Source organism: Rhinolophus sinicus, chromosome 1, assembly GCF_057876585.1.
Source record: "Rhinolophus sinicus isolate RSI-liver-muscle chromosome 1, RSI-T2T, whole genome shotgun sequence".
Lineage (NCBI taxonomy): Eukaryota > Metazoa > Chordata > Mammalia > Chiroptera > Rhinolophidae > Rhinolophus > Rhinolophus sinicus.
In genome coordinates this window covers 156,373,006-156,394,160 of record NC_142501.1, presented here as the reverse complement: position 1 = coordinate 156,394,160, position 21,155 = coordinate 156,373,006, and the positions used below count along the sequence as shown (strand labels likewise).

The following is a 21,155-nucleotide window of genomic DNA, read 5'->3' as shown; positions in this document are numbered from 1 at the left end:
AAAATAATTAAAAGTTAGAATCAGATTTACATGGCAAGGGAGGAAAGCAGAGTAGGGAGGTATAAAGATGATTTGCAAGGATTAAAAACAAGAAAATCAGCTGAACCTTTATCTGTAATGTAGGAAATATTTAGACAAATAAAAGCAATGCTTATGTCTTTCTCTGTAGTAATCAATCCATTCAACTACTCTTCAGTGAGCATTTATTAAACATATACTATGCACCAAATACTGTGCCAGACATAACATAGTTAACAAATCTAATCCCTGCACTCGTGGAGCTTACAATCTAGCATGAGCACAAGACAAAACTGTAGGCTCACAAAATCACAAGTTGGTACATGTATTATGAAGGAAACAAATATGGAGCTGCGAAAGAATAACACTGGAGAACACACATTAGATAGAGTAGTAAGGAAATCAGCTCAGAAGAGACAAAATTTTAAAGCTGGAACATAGAGGAACAGAAATGCTAACCGGGACAAAAATGGGGTGACTATTCCACAAAGACAGAGTTACATGTGGAAAGGCCCTGAGGCAGAAAAGGTTTGGGCACCAAAGAGCTGAAAAATCAGTGTGGCTGAAGTAAAGTTAGCAAGGAGAGAATGACAGGGCATGACTGTTGAGACACTGTGGGCCATGATTCCCAATCAAGATTTTAATCTAAGGACAATAGGAACTTTTCAGCAGAGGAATTTCATGACCCAATTTACACTTTATGATGATCACTGTTGCGTCTTTTTGGAAAAAGACTTGACTAGTGGAGCCTATTGCACTTGTCTGTACAAGAGATGACAATTCTCTGAACCAGAATGTGGAGGCCAAACTTTTCAGTAGTAGACAGATTCAGACGTATTTCAACAAAAGTCACTGATAGATTGCATATGGGGGTGATAGCGAGGAAAGAATCAGAGATGATTCTCATTAAGTTACTCCATTTACATGTGGGGCTTTTTCAGAAGAAGCGTCACCTGATACAATGTCAGGCCCATACTAGAATCTGCTCTACAGGTCATGGTATGTCTACAGACACAAGTTAACTCCAAAACCCTAGATCCAAGAGTAACAGAAACTGTGTGTGGCTGTTCTTGAGAAACAATAACGACATACTAAGTAGATATTTCAGTGAGTTTTCCCGTAAGAATTTTGTCATGTTGGTGCCAGGGCCCTGTAGCTTCCCCAAAATCATAGTTAAATGTCCTGTATCTGAATGTAACAAATGTAACATTTTAAGTAGAACTGCATCAGATAAACCAGCTACCAATCCATCTAATCTCCAAGATAACCACTGGAGAAAATATACAGTAATTTCTGAGAACCTTCATGTCAAATTGGATGACTCATGTCAAATACGTCCAAGGCATATTACAGCATACCTTATTGACTAGCAGGAAAATAACTAACTATAAAATGCAAATTTATAAATAATTTCCTTATGATCACTGAACAATTTGGTCCTTAACAATGGTCTCTCAATACAATCACTTCCAGAAGCAAGTATACAACACCACAGTGCAGTATTCCCCAGGGAGAAGACCTCTGAGGGAAAAGAGAATGTTTATTGTACATGCTGTACTCAAACTGTTCCCCAAATGCCACAGGAAGCAACAGTAGTCCCATGGTAGACACACATTCGATCTCACTACCTTTCTGATCCATTCATTACCTATTACTGACTTGGTATCAAGGCCATAGTAGTTTCCATTGCCTTTCCTACAAAGCTGGTACATAATTATCATCTCAAATCCCTTGGCCCATTGTCTAGGTGAGCGTCTCTCCCTTTTTAGTATTTATAGTGATGATGCACTCTTGTTCTTAAATTGCAGATGAGAGATGACTATGAGAGAGACAGAGAGATCATACATACAGTCTGAGGAGAGCACCTCTGGTTCTGGCTCAAGCCTTGCCGGAAAAGATAGCAAATCAAGATAGACAGTAGTAATTTATCTGGAAAGGGATGTTATCTTTTGTACTTCCAGACTATTAACTGTGACCTTTTTTATCTGCATTTCAAGGACTTTACTTGAAACAGACCCCTCCACCCCCTTTTTTTTTAGTCAATATGTGAAAGATTCCTTTCAGAAAGGCTCTACCTTAACATTCCAATGCAAAGTACATAACCCTTGCCTCCTGCCCTCTGGTTCTTTCTAAGTCTTACATTTATTCCAACACCTTTAAATTTCAAGTTAGTGGTCCATGTCCAAACTCTCCTCAAATCGTTTATCTTTAATTTGGAGGTCCATCTGTAGTGCCCTTCGCAGCATAGTACCTCTCTAGTTTCAAAACCACCTGCTCAATTCCAATGGTGAGACTATAAAAGATTCACAGATTCACATCACTACATTTTGCACCTTCTTTAACTCTGTGAATTCACTTTTCAACACTCCTGAGCTGTTAATTCTAATTTGGTCTCTCATCACCTGCAATGACTGAACTGGATCTTCATCTGGGCTACCCCAATGCATTCTATGGCAGGTTCCGTATTTCTGCAACTGTAGCAAAAAGATGAAGAATGTACAGAGCTCTGCCAACATGAAAAGCTGTCACTATGTAACGGGTGTTGGGGAATCTCCCAAAGTCGGCACGTGTTTCTACTGCTTCTCCCTTCTACTGCACATACTCATTCTCACTTCAGACACAGTTACTCAGAGAGCCAAATATTCTCCACATCAAAAACAATGTACGCATGTACCTAAACACACAGCCCACCCAACTACTTGAATCCAAGGGTGTTCTCTGACTTTCCACTACTCTGTTCTCAGTACCACTTCTATCCAAAGTATGATATCTAATATGTCCAACATTTCGAAAGCTGTGTCATTCTACATTCTTCTCTGCCTTAGGGATGCTTTTCCATTATTCCTTTTTAAATCATTGACTGGCCCACAATCTGGTTAAATGTCACCTATAACCCAGTAAGTATCATCTATATCTATATCTATGTACATCTAAACGTAATTATATATATATCAAATGCTCACCTTGACCTACTATCTCAATAGAGCCTATTTCTAAGCAGAAATAATCCAAAATCTTATTGAAGAATCTTCCAGTTGCTGTTGATTACTGTAGTTAAATACCATCTATAATATTCTGCCCTGTTTCCCTAATCAAAATACAGAACACACAACCATGCCTAAATATTGTTAGATCTTTTCTGACCAACTCAGAATTTTTACCAAATCTCCTCCTAGACCAACTCGTTAGGACAACAAAAGCATCTCTGTAGACATTATCCTTTAGAGGAGACCCTCCCCGCATTACTGGGTCCCTCCCCATTGGCAACAAGATACTAAAAAGTGTCCTTCCCAAGGGTGTGGGAGTGAGGCCGAGAGAGGCCCCAGCACCCAGAGGGCACTCACTGAGCGGCTTGAGGATGCTGCTGCTGGACTCATCGGCGTTTTCCACATCTGACTTGTCAGAGTAATTCTCAGAGATTCTCTCCTTTTCCTTCTTTTCTTTGTGCCCTGTCTTTCTCTTGTGACGTCTCCTTCTCCTGTAGCTCTTCGGCACATGGACCCCAATATAGATGGTGTGGTGGCCTAAAGGAAGGTACACAAATCACCAGTCATTTCAAATCTGCTGCATATAAATTGCACAAGATCCACAGGTCAGAAAAAAAAATGTCTTGCATTCAACCTTACCATTCTGTATTTGACAAATAAATTCAAACTGGAAAAATAGAACCCCTCCCAATTTTCAATTAGCTAGCGTATAATTCAACCTGTTGGTTGGCACTAGGATTCTGTGAGGACGTCCTTTAGTTGCATCCAGATAGATGACTTTTGTTTAGGAAAACCAAAAAATACCAAACCGGAAATCAGAAATTCCTGATTTTAGTCAGACCTCTGCCATCAATGAGCTATATGACCTTGACCATGTCCCTTAATCATTTATCATGTATAATGAGAGACTTAAATTGGGTAACTCTCAGAGGCCCTTCCCATTCTAACCTCTGTGTTTATACTCAAAAGGGTGCTGAAAAAGAAGGTCATGAAGCAGCAAAAAATAAAGATCTAACTCAAAGTTCATGAAGTCATTCTTCTGGGGATAAGGTTTTACACTAAAACTTTTTTTCTTTCTTTCTTTTTTTTTTATTTTTTTTTTTCACCCAATCAGCAGAATAGAGATTTAGAACTGGGACAAACTGAGAAAAAATAAGACATACTTAGAAGGTTTTAGAAATACTCAAATGTTCACACTAGGAAGCAGCTAAAATGAATGTCAGCTACAGTGCCACTCTCATTTTTTCTTTTTTTGTTTCCAAAAGTTTCTAAAAACTGGTTGCTGCAATGATAAAAATAAACCTAGCCCAGCAAAAATTGCCTTGAAGAGAAGGGCATGAGGAAAAAACATTGTGAAATGCTTTTAGTTCTCTCGATGGAAGGAGCTGCAAAACTGACAAGTGATATTAGTTTTACAAAATCTGATAAGATAGAAAAAAAAGAACTCAAAGTTCCAACATCTTTTTTTTTTCTTAATTGGTAAACTTTTACTTTCACTTTATGCACAGCATAACTTCTGAATGTGGGAACCACCATTTGAGGAGTAATATGAAACTTCTTTTTATTTTTTTAACTACAGGTTAGATTATCTCATCTATCGGTTTCCTCTCCCATTCTGGAATTATTCCTTAATGACCATTTACAGTGCCACAGATAATATCACACACTTACATGGAATACTTGAACATGGAGTATGTCTGATATAAATTGCTGTGAATTACTTTCCACAGTAACTCATTAGCCATATCTAAAAATACCATTAATTCACAGGGGTCTTCCCTTAAACTGCAAGGATTAAAACAATTATATCCTCCTTCAAGAAAGAGGCTCCAAGGAAGGAATGCAGAACCCTAAGTGAATGGGTTAACATTCAAAAGAAAACATCTGATGCTTGAAATGAAGTTGGAGACATCTACATAATGCATGAACCTCCCCACCCCCACCCCCCACACACACCAATTCAACTACTACAAAGTACCATCAAATTCTCCTCACAGAATGAGTACCAATGAGAAATTTATCATGTCTAACCATTTGCAAGCAAATTGTTCTCATGGGAAAGTTATATTACACTAGGAAGTAGGAAATGTCTCAGAAACAATGTGAATTAAGTAACAGTGTCAATTGTTTCCTGTGCTCCAGTTACTGAGGGCGTCCTGCAGCTTTATCTCAAGTCACACAATATATGTAAGCAAAGCCAACCAATTTCTTTAGTAAAGCAAACACTGAAAGCTTGGTTGCCTTCATTCAGTAATTAGGAAAACATCATGAAACAACAATAAGAAATTGGAAATGTTTTAAAACTTGTCACATTAAATATTTTCTACATTTTATTAAATAATGGCAACTAAGAAAAAACTGGCAGTTAAGCTACATTAGTTACAGTGATGTTATATGGATAGATTTTTGTATTATTATTTACCCAAATCTGTATAGTACAACTGATAAATCAGTTAAAGGACACTCTGTATGGGCTGGTACGATTTTAGGGTAAGATTTCGTGCTATAAAGTGTTGTCCACCAAATGCAAGAGTTTGGGCGATTCAGAAAGTGAGCTTTCGAAGCCCATGGAGAGGAACGTACCTTACCTTTTGGAATCTAATTTGAGTTGTCCTCACCACAAAGCAGAGCCATTTTACTCCCATTGTGATCACAGCCCTCCTCCCTGCCTTGTGAGTAAGAGTTGGCTTATCCTCATTTCCTCTGGCTCCTGCCTTAGATGCCTTCCCCCACTCACTTTGTCACACACTTTCAGACAGGTGCGGAAGCTTTCAGATATGATGCCGGGCTACGAAATGGGGTTCCTTTCAAGCCAGCACAAATTTCAGGCATTTTTTATCAGCTTTACTGAGATATGATTTACATGCCACAAAATTCACACATTTTAAGAGTAGAGTTCAATGATTTTTAGGATATTTACAGAATTGTGCAATCATCACCATAATCCAATTTTAGAACATTTCCATAATTAAAAAAGACACACACACACACACACACACACACACACACACACACACACACACGCCGTGCCCATTTGAGTGCTTAGAAAAAGTGCCAGGTTCTGGCTAGGTCTGTTTCCACTCCCTCCCCATACAACTGCTCTTTGCCATTTCTGATACTGTCAGTGACGGCCTGTGGAAAACTACAATTCTCTGGTACCCACATGGCTATGAACTTTTCATAGAGGTCCTTACAGCACAGTAAAATACAATATTCCCTGAGTGAGGAAGATACCGCCTTCCAAGAGCTGCCAGAGGAAATCACGGCAGTGAGCTGAGCAATCCAAAACTCAAAGCATCTTCCTGCTCCTCTCACACATTCCTGGTATCTAAAGTTTCCTTTTCTATCATGTGTTCAGATAGAGGAAAAGGAACGCGGTCCTGAGGTTAAACAAACCTTCAGGAACTCAGGGACAGGGCCTGTGTTTCATCAATTACTTCTCGACCTCTCTCCAAATCAGTTGCTTTGTCCATGCGGACAGCCTTGCTTTAGTGAGTGGGGCTTAGGCATGTTTTCTCAAGGTGATGACCAAATATTTCATAAGCTGTATGTGCTAAGTAACAAAAATACCAAAAGTAAAATGAGTTAGAATGGCAGCATTCTTACCACGCCCACAGAACACCGGTCTTTAGGATCAATAAAATCAGCATAACTGATAGCTAGGCTATTGTTGATAAGACTCTTGTAGGTGGATCTCAACATTTGTTTTCATTAAAATATCTTTACCTGTCTCAGAGATATGTCATGAAGCTTGATGGCCATTTTTTAAATCACAACTCACAAAATGACAGCAAGCTCTTAGGAAAGCCATAAAGATTGAGGGTGTAGTTTTATTTTACATGTAAAATGAAAATGAGAAAGTTGACAGACAAGCTTTCCAATCCAGCAAGAGTCTACAAAACAGGAAGACACTCAAAAAATCAGGGACAGTGATCTGCTTAACTTACAAGGGAAGTTTAGGCTTAAAAAAAAAATAAAAAAATTATCTGCTGGAAATGTCAATAAAACTGCTTCAAAGGTAGTATAACAAGGAGCAAAAATGTTTTTTAAATAACAATAATTCATAAGGAAAAGGTGATGGGTTAAAATGTTATTAAAATAAAGGTTACATTCTTGATACTCAAAATTTTGTAGGTTAAAACTACTAGAATTTATATTTGATGGTATTCATTTAAGTGTGAGTCAAAGGGCATTCAGTCCTTGATCTGGCAGTGGCCTCAGTATCATGTGTTCAAATAAATACCCTGCATGCCTTCCTCTGACAGATGGTGCAAATTCCCCACAAACTCTCAATGTCTTGGGAATATCTCACAACCCATCCCACAGCTGGTACGACTGGACAGAAAACATGGCTTTCCGGGTTATCTCTGAATGTCAGAAATTATCACCAGATGATCCTTGTTTCTTCCCATCCTCACCTGCTCCACCTCATTTGGAAGCAGAAGTACTGTGACGCTATGATGTCCAGTTCTCCCACTTCATACGCTATTTCTAAACTAACCGCACTGATAGTTGCTATTACTACGTTTTCAGGCCAACAGACAATGCTTTTACTTAGTAACTCTATAGTCATTCAAGTTAAACAGGCCTTCACAGAGACCCACTTTCCTACCAGGGATGATTTAAGACTTTGTAGAATTAAACTCATCAAACCAGAAAAGGGTTTTGCACCAGCCAGCCAAACATTCTCTAGAGGACTGGGTGGTTAACATACGTCTCTACATGCAAAGTAGATCTATTAGCTTCTTTCGGATACACATTGCTGTGTTTACAGTACACACAGATGACAGAAACTATTTATGAGTACTTACAAATGTGCCAGGTTCTGGCTGGGTCTCTTATATCTATTTCCTCATGCAATCCTCACAACTGCACAAATTAAATACTGTTATTATCCCCACTGTAAAAGCAAAGAAACCAAGGTTCAGGGAAGTCAAGGATACTGTCACCAGTTAGCTCATAAAATCCCACAGGAGAACTCTCTCTCAGATGTCAGTATTAAGACTAATGAGCACTTCTTCACTGCTTTGGTGTTTTGTTGTAATATATACAATATTTATACTATCAGTCTTACAACTGATTGTTTCCTTCCTCATGCTGACTACTAGAAATAGAAGAGACAAATCTCAGGCCAATCTCTAGTGGGCAGACAGTTTCGTGACATGAATTTTATATACTAACCTCACTCTTCCAAATTTTCAACTGCTATTTTCCCTTCACACTAACCGTTTTGGAATAAGGTAATATATAAATATTGTCTTTAAACCAAGATGTCAATATTGTGGGTAGAGGATGGAGATATCTGGAGGTAGCTGTGAGGGAGGCAGATTTTTGGGCAAAAATTTCACCTGTCTTCTGGTGATCCTTTAGCTAGATCTAAATCTATAGGTCTAAATCTTTGCCCAGAAATCGACATTCCCCCACGGCCACCCCCAGCCATCCCCATCCTCTACCCTCAGCCTCCTCCATACATCCTCCTACGAGTACATAATTAAACACGGAGGGATGTTCTGAATTTGATTTTTATCCACAGGATTGCTCTTCCTATAATCAACTGAATTTCTTTTCTCTCTAGTTTAAAGCAAAGATTCCACAACACTTGGCACTTATATCATTCTTTTAGAACTAATTAGCAATATCCCCAAAATATAACTTAAATACTGCCTTCCCTGGCTTATCTAAAGTAACCTGTTCTACTGGCAAGATGCCATGTTGTGGCTATTGCCAAGAGAGATGTACGAAGGGAAGCAAAATTAAGAGATATTTGTTATTTCTTTTTAATTATAAAGTGAAAAATGTAGAAGAGGCAAAGACCCTGGATGAGTGATAGATTATACAAAGATGCTATAAGAACTTAACTTCTTGAGCCAAAAATAATAATAATCTCCACAATTTTTTAGAAGAATCCTTAAATAGAACCATAGTATTAAATCCAGATGCTGCAGAGATTGCGTGTGTGGCACTTTATATAATGAGAAATGGGTCAGCATATATAATCCTAAACACTTTAATAAGTGAAATACAAATAATTTGTTAGCTTATTACTCACAAACCCGTAAGAGTGTCCACAAGCAGCTCTAATAAGCTATAATGAAAGTAACATCGCTAAGTTACTTGGGCATAAATACCAGCTCATGAAAAGAAAACACCCTTCGAAAGGCATGGTGTAATTTCAGTTAACTGGGAGCATGTCAGCCCTTGTGAAATGTTTTCATGAGGATCCACATTTCAAACATACATACTGCTCGGGACAAGGAATGGTTTCTATTTTTTTATTTTGAATAGGGGCAACTTTTCACATAGAAAAAAATAATGCATACATTTATTAGTAGATAATTACATACTACATGTGTAATTTATTTATAGATCATTTTGGATGCTGATGAGTAAATTATTGTAATTAATGCTACTGATTACACTTAGGATCAGGCATGCAAGGAAATAAATACTAAACACAATGAAAAAACAGGGAAATAGTTTTCTTCCCACTGAACTGCATGGGAATTTTGTTCACTGATAGCCTCTCAGAAATCCTTCAGGTGACCTGAGGTTCCCCAAGCAAAACTGATAAGAAATCTCAACTTGTTTACCTGGTGTTTGTTGAGCACAGTACTTTTAATATTTAATATTTGATGATCACGATGATAACAATCTCTAGGAAAACAACAGCTACAGGGAAAAGGTCTTGAAAGGGAGTCAACTCCTGTCCTTTAACTCAGGAAGCTTCTACACCTGCCTTTTCAGTGCTCGTATTTAGCAAAACACTTCTAAATTCTTCAGCTAAGGACCCTGACACCATACACTGAAGTTAAGTTTCCATTACAGTTTCCATTACTTATAGCTGATAAGAGAGGCAAACAGTGACCAGCACTATAAAAAGTCAAAATCAGTGGATGTTTATAAAGAAATACAACTTGACTATGTTCAGTGATCATAAATTACTTGAAAATATGTAGGCTAGGATAACCACTTAAAAGGTACTATGGGAACCTACCTTAATGAATAAACAGAACTAAAAGTCACCTTATCTTTTATAAACAGCAGTTCTTGAAGTGCTTCACCATCTCTAAAAAATTGATTCTCCAAAGTAATTTTAACCTTGCTCTTGCAAAATCTCTTTTACATTCATATCTACAGATATAAAATATAACCTATATTTGTACCTCTGTATTTATAACTATATCTCTCTATACAAAAAATCTGTACCATTTCTTTATAGAGGGAGAGATACAGCGACAGAGATTTTTAAAGACAATGCAAATCAGGTAATGTTGATCACGTGTCTCCCACTGTGTCTGGTACACAAAGGTGCCCCATAAGCATTGATCCTATTTCTCCCTTTCCCTTTCCAAAGGAGAAAAAACAAAGCACCATTTCTCATTTCCACCTGCCTGGAGCCCTGATAATAACTTTTGAACCCGCTCTGTTCTCTAGCAAAAGCACTCCAGGATATTCACCCTGAGCAGGACAAAATAACCAACTGTAGGCCAAGTCTAACTGGTCCCCTGGTCAGCTGCTTCACTCATACAGTTTGTTCAACAGAAACCTTTCATAACCTCAATCTCCCCTCACTTTGCCCAGAAGCAAGTGCCGGCCAGCCCCACCCTGCCCTGGGTAGATTGTCCCCTTGAGTTTTCACAAAGTGAGTGCTGACCCCCAGGAACTGGGTTTGTTGGTCCTTTTACTCGACTGAACAGAGTAGAGAAGAGCCAAAAAGCCTGGGAAGGCCAGTGCCAGGCAGAGAAGAGCTAAGGGCGAAGAGGAACCACCCGACAGAAAGAGAGGAACCACCACTCATCCTGACACCCCAGAACCCCAAGAGAGCAGGCGGATTTTAATGTGCAGTACACATGCAGTCAGAAAAAATCCACCTGTGAGCCAGACACCAGAAAACTGACCATTTTCATTTTTCCTCTTATCACCATTTGCACAACTGAATGGGGAGTTGGAAGAGAGAAAACAATGGCTAACCTAATAATGGTCACTGATAACTGCATGTGCAATTGCAGCCAGCAAAGCAGCTTAGAGAGACACATAAATGCAGACATTCACACTCTCATCCTAACCACACTGTCCATCCCTGACTCTATCATGGTTTCCCTTTTAGTATTGACCTAAGCCCTGGCTGGGCAATAGGAAGAACAGTCTTTAGTTGCCATGGACAGATAATCCACCACCTAGTTAATGCATCAATGGCTGATCATGTATCAAATATTTAATATTAGTTCATATAATTACCTCCATTCACACCCCTGCAATATTGGTGAGACATGGAAAATGACCAAGAACTAGGGAAAGTTATAAGAGACTGAAGTTAACCTAGTTAAACCCAATCCCAGAAGCTTCATGACTACGGTTTTCCATAAGCACCCACAAAAGAGAATGGCATTCACAAACAGAACGGCACATAATTATACTTTCAGAGTTTAAATGACCTTAAACATCACCTGGTTCAACCTCTTAATTTACCAGTGAACCAACTAAAGCCCAATAGTCAGTTGATGACATAAAGACTGGGACTCTTGGCCGTCCTGGGTGTATAGATTTCCTTTCCCACCTTCCCACTACCGTGGTACCAGCCCCCACCACACCTCCCATCTTGCACTGTCTGCAACACACAGCCAAAATTTAAAAAAAAAAAAAAAAGTCTTTTCAACTTAGTAATTACCTAGTTACATAGAAGAAAAAAGGGCTCGGGAATTCTCTGAAAATGTTTCCCTCTTATAATCACAGAAGGACAAGTTTAAGGCCACAACCCTTAGAGCCGTAAGCTGCCCCAGAATATAAGGATGTTCTGGCTGTGACATCTGCCCAGTGACGACCTGCAGTCATTCAACCATGAGGCCAGCCAGGCTCGCGTCTTCTTTCTGTCTCACCTTTTCATAAGCCACTTTCCAACAACTTAGTCTTCTCCTTTCAGTTCTTCCCCCTTCTACTCTTCCAGGTGCTGCTTCTAGTGCTCATCCATCTTTCTTTCTAAATTCCTTTCCCCTTCCAGAGGTAAGAGACCTCAAGCACACTTTTTTGGAATTAGCACCGCCCTGGGCAAGTCAGAAGGCCTGGTCTTTATCCTTGTTTTTCCAGTTACCGTTGTGTTTCCCCAAAAAGAAAACCTAACCAGAAAACAAGCCCTAGCATGATTTTTCAGATGACATCCCCTGAACATAAGCCCTAATGCATCTTTTGGAGCAAAAATTGATGTAAGACCTGGTCTTATTTTCGGGGAAACACAGTATAGTGTTACTGCAAGCAAATCACTTTAACCTCCCCGGGGCTCACCTATTCACCTGTAAGGTGAGAACGTTGAGCTAAATTTTCTCTAAGATGCTTTCTAGCTCTAAAAATTCTATAACAATTCGAAGTATTTTAATTGGTTAAGTGTAATGGAGCACATGGAGGGAAAGGCCAAACGTTTTCTACCATTTCTCAGTCTCTTCCCAACTTCTGACAGCTTTCTCTTCAGACACTCTTCAATCTACTCTAATTTGACTCTTTCCTTACAATGCCACCCAAATTGCTAACAAAAGCCGCCAATTGCCTTCCTTCTGCCAAATCCACTGGCTACTTTTCTATCCTCATCTACCTGACTCCAAGCAGTACTCAACACTGTCAATCACTTGCTTCTTATTGAAAGTGCTCTTCTCTTGGCCTCAAAGGCACACTCTTCCTGGTTTTCCTCCAGCTTCTATGACTGCTCCTCTCAGTCTCCAAATGTTAGCACTTACAGAGCGCAGTCCTGTCCTTTTCTCACTCTTCCATTAGCCAGAGGTCTCTTTTTAAATGCAAATTTTGTCTTGACACTTCCCTGCTTAAAACCCTCGGCAATGGCTACCCAGTGCACACTCAATAAAACCCTCTATCTTTAGCATATCATAAAAGGCCATGGCTTATGTGTGTCCCAGCCTCCTGAAGAGGACCAAAGTTTTGCCTCCCCAAATGTGCCTTTTGGAATATTGATTTTAAGCAGGTTATCAAGAAACAGAAGACTCAGAAAGAACCTTGACCCTCCCCCTTTCCTACCTAAGAGATTAAGATGGAAAAGCTGCTCCAGGAAGGGAATCTTAGCATATCCCCCCTACTGTTAGATAGGAAGGATCCAAGCAGGGGCCTTTTAGCTAGATTACCCCCTTGAGTCCCATTATTTCTGGGTTGCTTACCAGGAATTTGTTTACCAGGTGTTCAGCTCTGTTAACTACCTGCAAGTGCCTATTTCCCCTTGGAAATCCCAGACCTCTGCCTCTTTTTCTCTTTTGTCCATAACGTACATATAAGCTTCAACTGCCCGATGCATTTCAGGTCTCATTCTTATGGCCCCCCTGAATGTGCCTTTGTATAATAAACGTTGGACATTTCCTTCTGTTAATCTCTCTGAAAATCTGAATATTAGGCCAGCTAAAAGAACTTAGAAGGTGGGAGGAAAAAACTTTTTTTTAGCTTCCACACAACTCAGGCCACTCTCCCTATTCACATAGTCCAGCCATGCAGGCCTTAGTTCCACTTCTCAAATAGGCCTACCTCTTTCTCACCTCTGTGCCGTTACACATGCTTGCCTGTGATGCTTCCCTCGTTCCTGATGCTTCCCTAAATTCCTCTTCATCTTTTAGGTCTCAACGTAATGTCCCTCTATGGGAGACATATACTCTTATTATACTCTGGTCTCCCACGTAAATTCACCCACGTACATGATACGCTCTCTAAATTATCATGTCAACTAACCTTGTGTCCTTAAATAATGACTGGTTGATTTGTCTAAACATTAACTGTGGCATATAACATAACTGGAATTATATTATCATATTCAGTGATACACGTGAGCCTAGAAAGGCAACATGTTAGAGCTTATATTTGCAACTTTTCTTGCCATTTTCACAAGCTTAAAGGAAAAAAAAGCACTATTGGTCAGTTAAAGTTCATTAGAACAGTTAACATAACATGAACCAAATAATGTGTTGATTACCGGATGTCAGTATTAGCTTTCATCTGAAAGCATTCAGCGCAATCACAGCAACCACTAGTGAGGAAGTGTGCATAAAGACAAATTACCTATAGGACTATATCCAAAGGAGATGATATCTTAAATTCATAGGGTTTATTCTCGGGAATTTCAAATTAGTTTCAACTAGGAAACAAGGAGGTGCAAATGCTATTTCTTTATGCAAAAAAAAAAACACAAAAAAACCCCACAAGATTCAGAAATTAAGTAATTTGTCAGTGGTTTAGAGCAAATATCAAAGTATTTCTTAGGTATTTGCCAAGAATCCTTAGAGTATCTCTGGTAGGTGGGTGAGGAGACAGGTTAACTGCCGTAGGCATGATGGAAATGTAACTACACAACCACGATTGTCCCCGTGCCATCCAAATAGGTAGGGCAAAGTCAGGAACAGAAACAGATCCTGCAGTTTCTGGTTCTCCACTATGTTCTCTAACCCACGACACTGCCTGAATAAAAGCACCTGAACAATCAGATTCTGGGTTAGTTTGTTAAGTACGTGTATCAACTGTATTCAGTTATGAGTTTTCATTGTACATCCAAGACATTTTCTTTATTTTTCACTAGGGATAGAATCACTTGTTGAAAACTTAATCGGGCTGGGGTGGTGATTTAACCAATTATACATGTGTGATTCTGGCCCTCTAAAGCCTATATATTGGCTGATGCTATGAAAATGCAGAATCTATTTTTTTTTTTTTCAGAATCTATTTTTATTTCCAAAAGTTTGGGCCTAGTAAAAGTTATTGAGCATTCCACCATGAAAAGAGTCAATAAAATAATGTCTCAAGATGTTTAAGTAGAGTCTGTTCTCCTTTCCAAGTCAACAGAATACAAAGAAAGGTGAACACATTGGATAAAGCACTGAAGATAGCTGCCTTCTAATTCTAACACTATGGAAAGGTAAAAACAATAACCAGATTGAAAAAGCTCTTGCAGCTATTCAGAGAAGGGAGTTATTTCAGTCACATTTATGTACTGTTGATTCAGTGGATGTCACTCACCACCCTCCCTACCTTCACCTTCATCCCACCCAGCAATCAGCAGCTTCGGGGTACAATGTTTGTAACCTTCTGTTAACTCCTGTCATGACAGGCACTCACCTCACTCCCCTAGACGCCGTCAGCCAAAAAATAAAAATAAAACATAACAACAAAATCCCACCAGCAAGCTCACCACAGTAACTAAAGCGACTCGGGTGGGCCTTAGGCAGCTTTATTCTCACCTTACTCTATTCTCCCTCAGCAGTCAAAATTCTCAATTCTCCCAGTGATTCTGAATCTTGTGAGGGTAAAAATGGGGAAATATTTAGCTCAGGTTTGAATATATGGTATTATGTCTATAATATTGCATACTCTCATTTAATTGACACCTAAATTACATAATAGCCTGTTTGTGTACCATATAAAATATGTTGCTATATGTTACATATACATCTAATAGACAGTGAATCCTCTTCATTGGTGGAAAAATACTATACACTTAAATCTGCTTTCCAAAAGGAGAAAATTTGCATGCTTTATTAGGCAATGGGCATGTATTTTACTCTGTATACAATTAGGGTTAATATACCTCTTCTTGGAAAAGAAGGTAATTTACCAAATTCGGGGCAATGTGCATTGGACCAGTGTAACCATGAAAATCAGATCTAACATCCAGAGCTTCAAGGAATCAGAATGAGTCCAAAGGGAAACAGACAGCAGGGCTTGGGAACCTTCCCTTGACCAGTCTAACTTGTCTTTTCCAATACAAGAAGCAGTAGGTAAGTGTGGTTATGAAGGCAAAGGTTAGCTATTAGTAAAAATAAATTAAGCAAATAAAAATAATTTAGGCCAGTTACAATTTCTGGAATGATATTAATTATTGGTGAAAATGAAAATTATTGGGGAGACTATTATCAATCAGAAACAAAAAGAAGAGAGTGGTAGAGTATAAAGCACACCTATTCCTAATGCCACGTACAACAAAATATTGTTCCTGCTAACTACCCAAACAGTTCTACGGTGAATGGCATGTTCTATTATTTCCATTTGACAGAGCAAGAAATCCAAACTCCAAATTGTATATTTCATCCTTGACTTATGTAATGATTCGGCAATAGAGTAACTTTTAAACTTTCAATCCCAAACTGATGCTTAGCCACTCTGCTTTAACAACACATGAATAAAACAAATGATAGAGACTACCCCCAAAAAATACCAAACAATGTATCTCCAAAATATGACCAGATACAAAGCTTCTAAAAATAAATTTAATCTATTGACAAAATTGCTGAAAATGTATCACTTCAGAATTTCTGGATCCTTGCAAAACACAACCCAAGTACCAAATTCAATTTTTTATAGCTTACTGCCAAAAAAGAATGTAGACATCTAGGACAGAAAGTGGCTTCAAAAGGGCCTTAGCCCATACTAATACCAGGGAATTCTCTACAATTGGAAAAACTCTGGGAAGGGATGTCTGATTTCAGTTTCAAAAAACCATGGCATTATCATCAGATTTCCTTGACGCTGAAGAAATCTGTATACAAATAGTATTTAACCTCACTGACACAGCAGGAGGTGTCAGACAGCTCCCCAGCTAAGTGCTGCCTACTTGAGGGCCTCTCACAGGCTTTCAGCTAAGGCCATGAGGAGAAAGAAGCAGGGCCTTGGGAAAGGGCTATAGTGAGCTCAACCTGCTCTAGAAAACCCAAGTTACTATTTATATATCAACCTTTAAACACCTCACCACATTTCTTTAAAGCTCTCCAATGTGTGGGTACATTGTTTCTTCTGAGAAGGCTTTTCCTTCAGCAATATTTGCTCAAGTGTTTCCTCTGTACACACTGTTTCTGAGAAATTAGAGTGAACAGCAGAGAAGAGGTCAGCAAAATGCAACCGGACACTTATACCCAGCGCTCAGAATAGCCCCAGCCCCAACTCGGCCCCTCCCTTCCCATCCAATAGGTTTTCATTCACTCCTTCTCAGCAATTCAGTTTTTTACCACTGTAATTATTAACAAATGTGTACCAGGCCCCAATTTTTCTTTAGAATAATACCTCCTCCAATACACATAAATACATCATCATCATATTCTCTAGTGAAAAATAGGTTTAAGTCATTATGATTTCATGTCTGTAAAATGTTGAGATCCTGACCTCCAAAAAGACAAACGCTACCATTTCATCATTTTAGTCTCTCTCCTCAAAAGGTAGAGAGGAAAAGGAGGGAAAAGAGTAAGGCAGAGGTGCTTTGGAGGCTTCTTCTTCTTATAAATATAAATGTATAAATGATATGTCAATGATCTTTGCAAAATCAAACAGGAGTTAACAGCAAGGACAGGAACACTAGAGACTGTATCATCTCATTTGATTACAAGTACTGAGAATGACATTTCTAACTAAAAATTTAAACAAAGAATTATATAAAGTAATTCTACATATTCTTCATTTAGTTTCTATTATGTATTTATTCACTCTTCCTTTTAACAAATATTTGGTAAATATTTACTCTGCTCCGGGGTGTCCTACTTTTTTACTTTTATTTCCCTAAAAATAATCCTCCTGCAAATTCCATGCATTTTTAACAAAACTCTCCTAATGCCCATCAGTAGACATGGGAATCTGCAAAATTATTGTTCCATTTGGACAGTTGGCAGCTCACTTCCTTTTGGCGTTGGTTTTGAATGGAAGAGGAAAGCCACCACAATACATCATAGTAGCTATGAGAGCACTGATCAGACTTCAGAAACGGAGACACATTTCAGCCAATATTGTCTTGCTGTACTTTATGCTTCCTGAGTTGCTTGTTAGACTTGATGTTAAGAAAAGGCCCCTCCCCATAACGTCCAAATTGCCAACGCTTGCCTTGCTGGGGAGTTACCTAGCCCTGCAGAGCCAAGGCCTTATCTCAGAGGATAAGGTGGAGTTTGCTCTTTTCCCCTATTGCGAAATATGAGACTATTAAGTAATCTGTTTACATCATACAGATCCAAAATCCTGGTTGACTTTTTTAAGGATAAAACATCCATAAGAAAAAGCTACCTGGTACTCTTTCTACCTACCTCAACCTTGGTTCACCCCACAAAAATTTGTCAGTTTTCCCTGTCTATACATGTGTTTGAAATGAAAACCGAGTGTTGTTCTCACAGTTGGCATTTCTGGGTCATTCTGGTCACATCAATTTGTCATCTACAGACCAATTATATGAAAGTGTCTAGGCTAGAGATGGAGCCTTTTGGTACAGAAACAAATATATCAGAAATGTTAAAATATTTAAATGAGTTTACCCACAGTAACCACTTTGTGCCTAAAATGTTAACTTTACAAAACCGACTATAACTAGTGAAAGAACAGATATTAAAGCTTCTCTTTATTTTAAGGATTAAAAATTGACACTTGGTTTTCTTTTTGAAGAGTATCTCTTTACACCACTAACACAAATGTATAAGGCAAATTATGTGAAAACAAGATTTAGTTCTTTAAATATATCCCACATAGGTAAATGTATTATTTAAACAGCAGATGACTCCTCTTCTGACTCACTATGCTTAGTGAGTTTTGCAGTTGATGGTTTCTATTGAGCTTTCAGAACGTGGATTAAGTGTCACATGCCACCCACTGAGAGTAAAGTTGAACCAGGTGAACTGAGGGTGTGGTTGGAAGTCTCAGTCTCTCTCCCCTTCTCAGAACTACCACATTAGAAGGAACTATGAGAGAGCCTCTGGTTCTTCTCATCTTCAGGCTGAGCTGAAGGCAATCCCCCACAAATTTGGGGAACCCTAAGAAGAACTTTAAAAGCATGAACGTTTCAAAGTAACTAGGGCTTCTGGACCTTACTCACCCTAGTAATCACTTAATGGGAGTGCATCTTATTTGTGCCAATTATTTCAAAAATCTCATTTTTATTTTAGGTTTACTTTTGCCAAGTGTGCTGTAATATGCTTCAGTTATGTTTACCCCAGAAGCAAGAGAAAGATAAAAAAGATACTTGGATAAAAAGAAATATGTTTGATAAAAGAAATGTAAGGTGTTCCAGCTCCTTGCCCTTTGAATTTCTGATTTTTAAAACGGGAGCACTTACTTCTACCATAAATGTACCAGAACTCAGTTACTTCCAAATAGAGATAACAGTTTGCTTTCCTTCAAATACACCCTTCTCAATGCAATTTAAAGTAGGGCATAGACTATGTCCTTGAGGAATACATTACCACTCACAATACAAATCCTTATTAGAGGTGTTGACAGTTGAGTCATCTGTTTCTTCATCCCCAACCACTGAGACCATGGATAAGCCATCAAACCCATGTCCATTTCAACTTCTTTATACTTTCACTGAGAGTTACTATACAATGTTAGTGCTTCCACCCCCACCAGATGAAGCCAGGTGAGAAAATGGGAGAGTCAACAGGGTGGGCACTGAATTAGAAACTAATAGTTCTGAATTGTAGTTTCAAGACTTGTACTATAGAGGAGCCTGTGCTGTTGGATGTTCTCCACCAAATAATGACACCATAAACAGCCATCCTTCAGGGCCTCAGAATTCAACAACAAGCAACTATTTAAAGATGCCTTGGAAGAAATGTAATTAACTCAGGCTCCAACCAACATGGAAGATGCTCATTAAAATAAAAGTCTTATCTGAACAGGAAAATACACAGAATCCATATGGCAAGTTTAATCACCACAAAGCCAAGCAATTTTACAGATATTTCTACCAACTTTTGTTGTCTTTTTTGTTTCTCTTTTAAATAAAACTGGCTACAAATTTGTGTGCTATTCATTACATTGTTGTCTTAATTTCTGTGCCTGAAAATCAAGGGAAATACTTCAGGAAATAAACTTAATCAAAGCCTTAAGAAACCCATGTACAATATCAAACTGCAGTAAGATGCTGTCAATCCTAAGACCTTATAAACTCAAGAAGTGATTTACATCTCCTGGGAACTTAGCTAGAACATTCTTCTCAAGGAACACACACACACACACACACACACACACACACACACACACACACGCCATCTCATTCTCAAGCTGCCTCACTGATTTTTCTACTATAATTGTCCTGAAACTGTGGAGTATTCACTCAATCTACAATGTTTCTTACATCCACATGCTATACAACTTTAAGATTCTTATCTCCTCTTTGACACTGGGACAGTGACAAAGTCACCACAATGGAGAATTTACATCATGGGTTACAAGAATCCTAAAACAAAAGTTTTACTATTTTGCTTTCCTTAACTTGACATTTTCCCACAGTCATGTTGTAAAAGTGCAAGGAACCCATAAAACAATATGAAAGAAAATATTGTAGTTTCCTTTTTCCTAAGAAGCTTAGGTATCAAATTCTTATTACTTGCAAGAGCATAAATGCGGGAAGTAGGGAGGTGGGGGGGGGGGAACCAACCCTTCAACATTACATGGTCAGAAGAAACTTACTAAGGAAACGTGAGAGAAAACGCACTGTCACACTGTTCAAACTATTCCAGGTGGCACCGGAGCGTCACTTGCCTGGGACCAGTTGGTTGAGGAATCACTCCAGAACACACAATACCTACCCCTCTTTCCTGACTGCACCGCCACTTTGGTCCAAGTTTTGGTAGGCCTTAAATGTTTACCAAATGGCATCAATCAGACTACAGTTTCCAAAACAGTAATGAATTGTCTCTCAGGTGATTTTTAATGGCACAATTTATGACATGGTTCACCTAAGTTTCATTTAACTTTATGCGTACTGATTGTCTTTTTAAATCTCATTATAAGTATTAATAAATACCTATGTATTTGTGATGCCTTCACATAACTACTTTAATAAATATAAATTAAGCCCTGTCTTCTCACTGCCAAATAAACAGTATTATTCCCGCATTATTGATAAGTCAAGAGAAAAGACAAGGCACAATGAGAATATCACAGTGTGAGCTAAAATTTAACTCTCATTTGGTGTTTAACGGGCACTGGGGAACATCAGCAAAAGACGTCCTGAAGGTTTTTTAAGTACAACGTGCTTGTCCATCTTTTCCTAACTGAGACTCATCCATGATTACCATTCACATATCCTCAGCTTAGCCCCATTTTGCTGGCAACAATGGTGTCATTCTCTGCAACACCTGTTTCTCTACCCTGCAAGCTGTAAGGGAAAAGATTAGACGATTCAACCAAATACATTTCTATAAA

General features: G+C 38.7%; 1 protein-coding gene across 8 annotated transcripts in view; it reads right to left on the bottom strand.

The window, feature by feature from the left end:
- SLC4A4 (solute carrier family 4 member 4) overlaps nt 1–21,155 on the bottom strand; it is a 343,883-nt gene that overhangs the window by 273,933 nt on the left and 48,795 nt on the right. For all 8 annotated transcript variants that reach the window (XM_019757100.3, XM_088791346.1, XM_074324475.2 and 5 more), the window contains one exon: nt 3,363–3,542. In XM_019757100.3, the coding sequence (XP_019612659.2) occupies nt 3,363–3,542 (180 nt within the window). The remainder of the gene's footprint in view (nt 1–3,362; nt 3,543–21,155) is intronic.